The sequence below is a fragment of the Falco punctatus genome (assembly GCF_963210335.1).
Source record: "Falco punctatus genome assembly, chromosome: 20".
NCBI lineage: Eukaryota > Metazoa > Chordata > Aves > Falconiformes > Falconidae > Falco > Falco punctatus.
The window spans coordinates 2,976,457-2,988,784 of NC_137600.1; the positions used below are offsets into that span (position 1 = coordinate 2,976,457).

The window sequence follows — 12,328 nt, forward strand, 5'->3', positions numbered from 1 at the left end:
TCAAGATAAATTCCGTCTCTTTCAGGTGTAACATTTACCAGTGAGTTTCCAAGCTGCAGTGCAACTTCTAAAACTTTTTTGCCACGTGATGAGGGTTATTGTTCGTTAATTAACAAAGCCTTCAGGGCTTGCAGAGAAAAAATTCAGCCTCGGAGCTGATCGGAAATACCGTGCCGGATGGCTGCGGTTCCATCCAGCGAATTCACAGGAGATAATCCTCTACTGTGTGCTGCAGCCGCCTGACGGGATGCATTTACAAGCATCTACACTGATGACACGTGATGTTCACCTTGAAGTTCAATATACCTTCCCACAAACCAGTACGGGAGAAAACAAAAAAGAAACCGAAAAAGATCAAAACTGTTCTCTGGAATTTCTCTGATACACTCAATTTTAACAAGCGATACGTAAGTCACAAGTATGACTGCCGTGCCTTTGATAACACTGCCAAATTCTGTTATCTCACCAAGATATCTACCAACATTAATAGCCCACAGTCGACTGCAGGGCACTTCTTCCCTCTTTCCCTCGCCAGTGAGGCTTCCCCAGCAAACACACAGTAATTCCTACTGCCAGGTACAGCCCCGACAGATGCGGCAGCTGCTCTGTAACAGAACTTACTTTGGGTTCTCGGGGTTTTGGGAGTGATGGGCGGCGGGCTGCGAGGCGTTGGCTGCTGGAGTGAGGAACCCTGAAGCAAAGTCAGTCTGTTGTCTCCCAGCTGAAGACTCTTTGGCCTTTGTGCTTTTCCTGACATGCCCTGGTTGAAACAAAGAGCAAACCAAACTTTTAGCAGTCAGCAAGGTGGCTGCACAAACATCAGCTCATCAGACCCGACACAAAGGCATCAACACGCTCCAGAAAAGCCGAGCAGGAGGAGGGAAGGTGCATTCAGGTGAAACGTGAGAGTGAAACCACTGCACTGGCTAAGCCATGTCAGAAGGCATATGCTGTGCTCCTCCGACACCTCCAGTTTTCTGTGGGACCTTACTAACTGGGTATCAATCGTAAACTGTTTTTAACAACCTTAGTGCATTAACTAAGAAGGGAAGACATCAGGCTGAAAAACTGCGGCACTTGATTAGCAGTTCTGTGAACAAATGTGGGGGGGGGGAAGAAAAAACTTTTTTCCAAGAAGAATAAAAGATGATATTCTGGGTGCAAGCCAGGACAGCTGGTATCATCCAGCATACCCTTAGCACTGTGAAACAAGTCTCAACCAGGCTTTACAGAGAAAATCCCTAGCAACTGGGACTCGGGAGATGTCGTTCCAGTTCCTTCCAGTGTCACACACGTCCTCTGCGCTCTTCAGGCCGCCAGAACAAGGAGCCAAGAGTCCAATGCAAGAATATGATGGTCCTTTTAAATAATAATTTATTGCTTTACGGAGAAGGCTGTCACTATAATTACTGGGCTTTTTTAGAGATCTGCGGGGTGAGAAATACTGAACTGCTCAACTGAGGGGACCACACACTGGTGTACAGTGAATATAAAACTTAAAAAGACCAAAGCTGCTGGACATACAGCAAGCCTTTGGTTCCCTCTGGCTTTCAAGCTCCCGAGCAGCTTAGTCAAGAGCTGCATAAAATCAGTCTGTCCAATTCTTGTGCTGCACGACGCAGCTATGGAACAGACCCGCTATAAAGAACAGCTTTCCCTGCACTCTGCAATGTTGTCAAGCAGGAGTCGAACCCTTGACGGCTCATTTGCTCCAGTAAGCTGATCACACATGGAATCTGCCCTCAGAGACACGAGGGGAGCAGGGAGGGTGCGTCTTCTGTTTTGCATCTCGCTGCAACGCAAAGTCTTGGACAGACATGCCTTACTGTCCTAGCGAACCGGCCGATACAGATGGGCTTCCTCCCAGATCTTTTCTCTCGAGTTGTACTTAATAAAGTGATCAGCATCTGACATCACAGTTTGTGGGTTAAACCCGTTTAATTCAACGGCAGCTCTTCCAGGGGCAGAGGGCCAGGCCTCCTGGACCACTCATATTTACAACCCCAGATTTTCCACTTGAGTGGGAAGCCTGTCAATACCGAACGACCTGATTCTAGAACCAAGTTCCCCTTTTCATAAACAAGCTGCAGACTCCAAGTGCTGGCAGCATCACTCAGATTTGATGAGAATTCCTGAATATATAGCAGCATAACCTGTTCCTGCCAGATTCAGTTGAGAGCTTGGGAGAGAAAGGGAAATAGAAGAACTCATGTTTTCTCATTATTTATGCAGCCTGTGTTAAGTCAAATCAGTATCACTGAGCCATTGGCTTAAATACTCAGATACCTAATTCTCGTGTACTCTGTGACAGTGTAACACAGTCTTTGCACAAAGCGGGATAGTACTCCAAGGTCATACAACTCTACTTTTGGGCTGAAACTTATCCATTTGTATTAGGTGATCATTCCAAATCCCACTGTCAACCTTAACGCTTAACAGTCTCCAACACATTCCTCATTATAATGCTCCTGTGGGGGTATAGATTCTCTTTTATTCCTCTCCTGCAAATAATCTGCTCAAGGAGTAAACACTCCTGCCCTCACACAGGAGGTCTGGAGCAGAGTACAGGCTGGAAGAACCAGTTTTTCAGTCCCAAGCTGGTGACCTAACTAGGAGATCTTTTTTCATCTCCCCAGTCTATCAAACTGATCTTCACCTTACAGCACATTTGATTTGTGCAGTGATGCTGACTGATAGCAGCTGAACATCTGGCTTGCCAGCTGGATTTTGGAGTGGGCTAGCAGTATCTGTTTGCTCCAACAACAACAGAACAATTCTACGTGGTGCTGAGTGCACCACACAGTCCTCGGCTCCTAACAAGGAACAAGAGCACTGAGCATCTAGATGAAACATCGGTGCCTCGTGTTTCCAGTTTGTACCTTAAACCAAACTGCAGTTGGGTCTGTGACACAAGTTTTCCAAATAAAAAAAAGTCAGAATTAATCAGATGACCAAGGCTTTTGGTATTTGAACCCCTCCCACCATTTAATGAAGTTCCCAATGACAAGCATGGCTGAAAGGAACGGAAACTCTACAATCTCCTGCTGTGGATTTTATTATTGCTTTTTTAATTTATTTTTTTTTTTTTACCATTTTGGAAGTCAGCTCTGTTTCTGGCTCCTTCTCTACAATAACCTGAGACTTGCTAATACTCCACTCCTTCCGCTTCAGTTTGCTAATCCGGTTATCACCATCATCCTTCATGGGCAAATCTTCAGCTCTGGGTCCTGCTGATATTCTTCTCTCCAAGAGAGGCTCCAGAATAGATCTGTGACCCACACCGAAACAGCGAAAAAGCATGAAACATTAGTCCACCAGACATTTAAAGCACTGTCTGTTAAAAAGCTGTGATCTCTTTGTCTGCATACAAGATTACTGTGAAAAACGGAGTTATGACCACAGAATTTTCAGTAAGATTTGTGCTCGTAAGCTACCCTAGAAGTTTTAAGTATCGTGTCTTAGGTACAAAGTAAAGTGTGATCTAATTGCAGAGGGAGCCAGACTGGCATTTATGCTTAACCCTGCCACCAAGTCTCTGTGTGACCTTAAGCAAGGCACCCAAACTCCCTGGTTATCACAGATGCAAACCAAATGTACACAAAAGTAATAGCAGGAAATGTTTCCATGTGTGGCAGCTCCTTTTAATGCCATGTATGCACCTGCAACCAGGTAGGTGGAACAATCACCCCGTGACAATGCACCCCTTTGCAGACCACAACAAGCTAAATTACCTTGTAATATCTTACAGCTGTTTTCCAGCGTTCCTGCAAAACAAAAATACTGTGCACCTGAAATGCACTGCCTCCATCCCTCTTCAGTATCACGTAGATAATTGTGACTCCTGAGACAGACAGTCGTGGGTTCAATTCCCAGAACTAGCCCTAGCTGTGCTTCAAACTCCCTGTCTGTACAACGGAATAACAACACTGGCCTCCATTTAAAGTTTTAAATGCATAGGTATCACTACTCTGCATGGAATAAATCCTCATTTTAAGAGTAACTAACTCTGGCAAAGGCATATCCCCACTCTTGTAAACCCCATGTAAAGGCTGATTACTAACCCATCTGAACCTGGTCTGGAAGAAGTGCTATCAGATGACGTGGAAGATGTAGAGACCACAGAAGATGCTACAGATGTGACAGAGAGCCGTCTCAGCGTGGAAGACATGATGTAGGGCAGCACAACAGAGCCTGACCTGCTCTGTTTCCTTTCGGTGAGGGAGGGAGGCTGCAGGCAAACGCACTCGTGATAAATCATTTAACACTAACTCACAAGTGGGAAAGGGGAGAGATGTGTTTCTGTAAGGTAAAAACACTAAACAACCGGGTACGCTTACCAAAGTTATCACACCGTACTGCTTCTCCACCTTCTTCTTCAGCTCTTTGAAACAGGCTGTCAGTCTGTCATGGAGAGGCTTCAGTTGTTCTGTCAGCTTCTCACCATGGATCCTAATCCCTTCTGCCAACAACGGCATCTAAAAGAAGGAACCAAGTGAAACTCAAAAGGAAAAACCGGCTCTCCTGTTCCAGGAAGGAACACATTAAACATCTCAGATGCACCCGAAGGACTTAAATAAACACGGTTTGACTCTGCAGAGGCAAAACCCACCTGATCATACAGTAAGGAAGCTCATCTACCGACTCTTAGCATCTTACACTGTGGTAATTTGACTGTTTGAGCTCCACGTGTTCAACAAACATCACATTTTACTCATCTATACCTACAGCTCCCTCTTCCCCGCTCAGGTTCCATATTCTGCCTTGGAAACACACACGTTAAATGTTGGAGTTTCACTCCTTAGCCCCCAGAGCTGTATGATTGTGAGGCAGCTTTAACTGGGCTCTGTTGCATGGAAATATGAAAAAACTGGTCTGCAGGGATGCAATTTGCATTACAAGAAAACAGGGCAATTCTTCATTTCCATGCAGGTCAAAATAGACAATTTTCAATGGTCAGACCAACAAAATACTAGGTCTGACTGTTTCATGAAAAGGTAACAGATATTTTGTTACACTCATAAGGAAAAAATCTATGCCACCTTGGCAAATATTTCAAAATAACGTTTCAGAGCAACACAAGATACATGGGACATTCCAAGCCACACTTCTAGAATACACTTTCCTTCAAATAAAAACCAATCGGACACATATCTGGATTGTTCTTACAGCATTTATCTGCATTCTTTCGCCAGAACAACGATGCTGGAACTGATCTGCACTCACATACAGTGCTTCCACTTCTTTCCCACTACAATACCTGTAGAGCAATTAGTTGCTTAAGCAGTTCAATTTTATCTTGATCTTCAGGATGTTCTTGAAGATACTTCTCTGTGAAGAAGGCCTGAAAGCAAAGGGAAAAGCTAAAACAGACACTACACATTGCTTTCACAGTTAACTCTGAGCCAAAGATCCCTGTACTGTAAAGACAATTAATTTCCATTACTACTCTAATTAAAACCAATTCACTTCCATTACTTATCTCATTAAAACCAAATTTTGCTATTTCCCTGACACAAAGCTGAGGGACAAACCATGGTTATTTGCTGAGAACTGGGAAGAAAAACTTTTTTTCTGTTTAAATAAATATTACTGCTTTTTCAGTGAAACACAGATATGTAAAAAAAAAAAAAAAAAGTCACTTCATTGGAAGGGTTTTCTTCAATTCCAATTCCCTTCTCATAAAACTGAATTGCTTTGAATAACCTAGGTTATGGTACTTGTCACTCAAACGCGAGTAGCAGATCCAGTCTGTTGAGTTCTCACTTCAAAAAGTCTTTAATTTTTAGCATTCAGTGACCTACAGTACACAACGACACGCAGCCAACCTCAGCTGCAGAAAGGTGAACAGGACATCCCTGCCTGCGGTTTCCTTAAGCTCTAAAATTTAAGTCCAATGTTTTCACACGGGGCTTGTTACAAAGATGCAGCAGAAATAAACATTGTGTTGAGGTTTTGACTCAACAAAGCACCTTCAGTCCACACTTCTTATGTGTTTACCTTTAACCAACCCAATCTGGTACCAGTTTGAAGTTGAACAAACACAAGTACGCCCTCCTGGACTGAAGCCTCCAAATTGTGCCGATTCACATTATGTGCTACAGTGTATTACATTGAAATGCATCACAATTCCCGGGCCGAGGAATTTCATTTTTCTTTTTCTTAGATAAAATCCCCAGTCATTTTTCATTCGGTTTTAAAACGCGCCTCTGATCTATTTCAGCCTCTGCATACATTTCTTCGTCCTGCGTTCCATTACCTGGACTGTATGTCCAAGTGTTTATAGGTCTAGTGGTATGATTCTGAAAAAGGCTGATGTCAAGAGGAGGTGAGCCTGGGAAAGGACTGCTGGGTATGTCCCAGTGGATTTTTCTTGAAAGTGTTTAATTATTGCAAGAAGAAAGCGCATGTTAGAAACACAGACTTTGGCTTTTGGCTACAATGAAACAATTAAAACTCAAGATTTTAGCCGCCCACAAACGCCAAATGTTCTGATCTTCAGCTGAAACAGGAAAATATGAACCAGAAATGAGTATTTCCAGATGTGGTTACAGATACTCTGTGCTTCCTAGTTATAACTGCTTTCCCACTTTCGTAATTCTAAACTTTATGTCAACCTTAATTCATAAAATGGGAGGATGTAGGGCCAAATTCAGCCCTGGCACAGTATGCAGCTCCTCTGGAATCAGCAGAGTTAGACCTCAGATAAATCAGACCCTCTCCCATTTAACTTTTGCACTTCATTTCATGTGACTGGAGCACATCTGAGGAGAATTAAATGCTTTAACACCATCCATTCAGTTTATGGAACTAAGCAATGTATTTCGTGCTGGGAATACCATCACTAGATACTGGGAATAAACAGCTTAAGTTAAACATCACAAAAAGGGAAGGACATACACTATTCAACTGAAGTTAACTGAATAAACCCGGATAGGAAAGACTGTTTTTTTCCCTGAAATATACGCTCTTTGCTGCAAGACTCTAAAGACAGATTACCTGCTGGAAAAGATAAATCCTTATTTGCCTTACCATTTTTTGTTAATACAATCGAGAAACACTAGCTCTTTTGCTTTTGTTAACTTGCACTGTTCATTGGGCTGACCAAGCACCTCAATGCCCCCGCAAGGTAAAATCGTGTTATCATCATCACCGTAAACAAGGCCCAGAAGGGCTGGATCATTCGTTTCTGTGGCGATGCACACCACTAACCCCAAACACGAAAGACATGGGGTTTTTCCACCCTGCAGGCTAGTGGAAATCTCTTATCATTGCTCTTTTCTTCATTGAGCTCTGAGCACAGATACGACTACAAAATGCAAAATGGAACTCGAATCTCCTACGTTTCAATCCAGGTCTTCAACACCGCGGAGGTCAACAGACTGAGCTAGAGATAAATGTGAAACGGACCTTTTCATAGTTGGTATATCCCCCCATGACCGCTGGGTCCACGATCCCATTCAGGAGCATAGAGAGAGGATGCACAGGAAGACTCCGGTCCCAGACATGCTGCTGGACGATGTTGCTGATTTTCTCGTTGGTGAGCTCCATTGTTTCGATGGCGTTCTCCAAAGGGCTGACCTCTTCCTGACAGAAAGAAGAAACACAATAAACCTTCAGTTTTCTCCCCTGGAAGTCAAGTAACTCCTCATATACAAATTGCAGCCCAATAGTTTCCAGCAGAGGATTTTGGACCCTCTGTGCTAACTATCTTGTCACCCACAGATGAATGCAAGAATGGTCTTTAACCCGAAGGAACAAGAGTTCAGGACTTGAGTGCTGACTGTGGAGTGTGTTGCAGCAGTAACCACCCTCCCACGTGTGATACAGACAACACAGAACTTTGCTGCCTGGGGTAAAGCTGTCTGCAGATGCAAAATGCAAAGGACAAACACATCCAAGAAGATATACATCTGCTTTTACCTGAAGCAGAAGTTACTGGTGTGCCACATCCAACAGTGGAAGGACTAGCTGTCCTAACTGTTGCAAAACTCTCTACTTCGCCAAGGATTGGAGGGGATGAGACCCAGCCCATCTGCAGAACTCACCGTTGTAATCTGTTTAACTTCAAACCACTTGAGGATGCCTGGAAACGAATACGCTGTCGTGTACGTCGTCCTTTCTATCCACATATTCTGGTTAGAGAAGGAGAAAATTCCAAGAGGTAAGGAAAATACCGCTGTTGCAATTTGATTCCCTTCTGTGGCAGAGCACAGAACCAGGCTTCCAGAACTAGCTGGCAGGACTTACACGCGATTTTCACCTTCACTGATTGGGATGGAACCCAGTGTTTCTGGCAAGGAAGACTCCCTCTGCTATTTAAATGGTACCAACACGAGCAGCAGTAAGCTGTTACCCTCCACGTGGGCCACTATTAGCAGAGCTGCGATTTTGGCATATTTAGCCAGAGCAACATGCCCAAGCACTACACACGAGCACCAGCATGCCGCAGGAGCAGCAAGGAAACGTGCTGTTACACTACACCCGAGGCTCGCTCTCCGCTGCAAATCTTAAAAAGTTGGCCTGGAATGGAACTGATCCTTCATGATTAATGGCCGGCCTCCTTCAGCACGGCTACATCAGTCACAATCTACCAGACACACAGCTGTACTCCGTAGGAAGCTGTGCTTAGCATAATATTTATGGATTCTAGATCAAGGATTCTCGACGTTACAATTTCAGCTACGGAGCCCCTTGACACTATCACACTGGCTTTCTGTAAAGATTGCAATGCGAAGTGCAGCCCCTTGTTTCTTCTGCATTTTGTATAGCAAAACAAGTGGAGGGAAAAGCAAACTCACAGCAAACTCATTGTCTGGATCTTTTTCTCCTTTCCTGACTGGTCGGGAGTGCGTGAACTGCTGCACCTCGTTTGCTCTGTAGTAGCTAGAAAGAAGCAGAGTAAATGGTGAGTTTTCTCACCTCCCACCCTCCTTACATAAATGGTCTCAAAACCAACCAAGTTTAAACTGGACTGTGAAACAGATTTACACAAGACAAAGGCACTTGACCTTGTGCCTAGGCTAGCTGAAAAAAATACAGAGGAAATGTTGAAGGAAAAGGAAAAGAAATTACTTTAAGATCTGTTCAGGAACAGGTTTATCTTTATAATTAGGTGGCAGGTTCATCACAGGCTTCACAATAAAGCACTGCACATCTGAGCAGCTATAGTTAAGGATGAAAAACTATGAATTCTTTTGGGGAAACAGAAGAGGGAGAGAAATACCCTACCTGTTTTCATCAAATGTCAGACTTCTCAACAATTCCCTGTGCTCTTGTCATACTTGAAGAAAAATACTTACTAGTTCATCAACAATCACAGGCATTATATTGCTTCTTGTAGTTTGTATGCTACTCATGAACTACAGGCTCAAGAAGATAAGGGCTGTACAAACACTTCCAACTATTGAAATTCCCCAGGAAATCCCTAGGAAGCCTGGGTGCTACCGATTTCTACTCTGGGGACAGGAAAACAAGATTCCGTACTAGGTTCTGTAATGGATGCATCCGTCTCTTCTCTCCCCCACCACCCCAACAGTTCTTTGTCAGACCCTTCCAGTCCAGTGAAGCTGCCCCTCCTCCCCTCCCACTTTTTAGATCAATAAGCTAGCAGAAGAAAGTAGGCTGGCTTTCATCAGTTAATATCTACTTCATCTTCATCTTTTGCACCTGTGAACCATGCAGAAATAAAAAAAAAAACCCAACCCTTACATAATAGTATCCCTAAACACAACAGCTTGCAATGTTCTTCCTCCAGAGCTGTGTTAAGGATTGTACTGAAGGCTTTACAGAAGTGAAAACCTGCGTGGAAAAGTAAAGGACAACCTGACCCACATTAATAGATTATTTCTGTGAATTACCTGCCAATTGCCCTCTGAGTGGCAATGTTTTACTGGTGGGTAAGGTAGCCCCATACATCCTTTATTTCACTGAGGGTAGTTCTAAACACTATTTTTGAAAGCAAGGCAAGGTCATCCTGCCTGCATTGAAGAGCCAGCTGGCTACTAGCCAAATCTGAACCCAAAACCACATAGCCACATTAGATCAAGCACTGAGCCCAAGCTAATATATTCCTTCTCTCAGGAGAGCTTATTAGCTTGGGCTTGATGCCACGCTAAGCATGCTGTAGAGCTTCTAGTCCAGAACTGGTGAAGACCAGCCCGTTTGAGCGTGTAGGCATTCCCTGAGACCACGTACAGCTCACTTGGTAGCTCCAGCACACCGTACTAAGAAACACACAAAGGAAGAACAGGGCATTTGATCATCAAAGAGGCGAGGCAACAGATTCTGAGCAAAAGTAAAAAGGAGCCCGAGACAAAGGAAGTTAAAAAAGCATGAAATTAAAACAAACTACAGAACCACCACCGCCTGCCTAACACAACAGTGATCTGGGCACTCAGGCTCCTCATCTTTTCAGAAGGTGTTTGTAAGAGTCCAAGAAGAACCTGTACCAAATCCAAGCTATGCAGCTGCTCCCCTTTATAATGGGGCTATGCCAAGACCCGGAACCAAACACCCCCAAACTTTTGGAAGAGTTCAGATCTGGATCCAAATTTTGCAGTTCAGGTTCATCTTGAGCCAAAAACATTAGAACAAACACAAACAGATGCAAAGGAAGTAGCTGAAACAAAGCAGCAATAGAAGAGGCATTTTTTGATACCAAGTTTGGTCTTGAATGAATTTTAATTTCCTATGTGGATTTAGTGCTTGGCAGGCTTATTGCAAGGGAAGCATCTGGTATCACTGCTTGAGCTGTGCCTTTGTACACAGAGTTTTAAGGCCAAAATGGACCATCAGATTCTCTAGTCTGGCCTGTATAACACCAGCTTGTGTAACACGGGCTAGAAGCTCAGTAACTTGTTTTTTTTACTGGTGTACATCTGCCAGGAGCACACCCGCTACCGAGTGGAAGACACAAACAAGGATCTGAAGCATCTTCACTAGGTTCCACTTGGTCATACTCACAATGAAGAGAATGAGGATCTTAAGCCCAGTGGTGCGCTGTGGCACGTGGTTTGGAGTTCTGCCAGCATAAAGAAAAAGTGGGGAAAAAAAAAAAGGGGGGGGAGGGCTCTTCACCCAACACTCTCATCAACATAATTACTTCACACTTCTTACAAAGTGACTTCTAGGGATAAAACAACCAAACAACAACCCAGGCACTTCATAAATGCTGGTTAACTGCAAGTAAGAAGACAGCATGCTTCCACCTCCTTTATATCCCACTTCCATTGCCTGTATTTTACCTCTTTCACCCGAAAATACCAATCTGGATCACACTTATGCTACAGCAGGCAACACCACCTGCTTGAAAAGAAGGCACAAGACATCCTGACCTGCAATCTGTTAAGGTTTCATCCTAACAGCAACGGGTTTAACTCTGACAATATCAAGCTGTCTCTCTTTTTCAGTATGTTTAAGTTTGCTATTGCAATTCCGGACAGTTTTATTTAAATGCCCAGTGTTGGCTTTCAAAGTTCTGCTTGGGGCAGTAAGTTCCTTGTTTATTATTGTCGTTTACCAGTTCTGTTATTCTAGGAAAGGGGCAGATCCTGAACGCGCCAAAACGTATTAGAACCAAAAGATACACTGTTTAGGAGAAGACTTGATCTCTTCTCCTGGAGGGGCAGTACTGGTCATCTTCTCAGCGCTAGGGAACTGGGTCAATAGCTTCAGGTTGAAGTCCTCTCTTCGTTCATACTCTTTGCCACGATAGATAAAAATTTTATTCTGTGGGTAGCAGAAGAAAAAGAGAATTAACACTAAACCAAGCAGTGAGAAAGAGCTTTCCAAACGTACACGGAGTAGTCTCAGAGATCTAGTTTATACGAAGGCTCCCCTCCTAGCTTAACCGTCAGAACACACGAGAGAAACACAGGCTGGAGTAAGAGCGTAGCAACTCTCGGGAGCTCTACAAGGCTCTGCAATGGCAACCTCTTACTTGCCTAGAAAAGTCATTGTTCCCCACACAGGTGTTACCGAAAATGTTTGTGCTTTCTAGCACTCTAAGAACACACACCTTCAACACAAAATCAGTCCTCTGGCTGAGATTTCATAAGTAAGAGAACATATGTGCTGGAAAGTTCTTTAATGCAGGGGACTGCAAGCTCCTTGCCAGACCGCTTATGGTATGAGTTAACGGAGGGATCTTGCTGTGTGCAAAGACACGAGTTTTACCTCCGTTCCTTTCCTCGTTCTCTTCAGCTACTGGCAGTGAAATGGCCAGCTAAGGCAGTTTTGCACTACAGACTTCAGAACAGACCATGGCCAATTATTTTTCCAAACTGGCCACCAAGCAGTGGTGGTTTCTGGAAGGGATGGATTCAAAAAC

General features: G+C 43.8%; 1 protein-coding gene across 1 annotated transcript in view; it reads right to left on the bottom strand.

Moving 5' to 3' along the window:
* Positions 1 to 12,328, bottom strand: part of DOCK5 (dedicator of cytokinesis 5) — a 101,724-nt gene that overhangs the window by 9,513 nt on the left and 79,883 nt on the right. Inside the window, exons 41-50 of the mRNA XM_080370323.1 lie at positions 11,586 to 11,727; positions 9,073 to 9,154; positions 8,799 to 8,883; positions 8,046 to 8,132; positions 7,408 to 7,584; positions 5,258 to 5,341; positions 4,338 to 4,475; positions 4,062 to 4,228; positions 3,091 to 3,268; positions 622 to 760 (exon numbers count right to left, since the gene is read on the bottom strand). Of these exons, the coding sequence (XP_080226449.1) occupies positions 622 to 760; positions 3,091 to 3,268; positions 4,062 to 4,228; positions 4,338 to 4,475; positions 5,258 to 5,341; positions 7,408 to 7,584; positions 8,046 to 8,132; positions 8,799 to 8,883; positions 9,073 to 9,154; positions 11,586 to 11,727 (1,279 nt within the window). The remainder of the gene's footprint in view (positions 1 to 621; positions 761 to 3,090; positions 3,269 to 4,061; positions 4,229 to 4,337; positions 4,476 to 5,257; positions 5,342 to 7,407; positions 7,585 to 8,045; positions 8,133 to 8,798; positions 8,884 to 9,072; positions 9,155 to 11,585; positions 11,728 to 12,328) is intronic.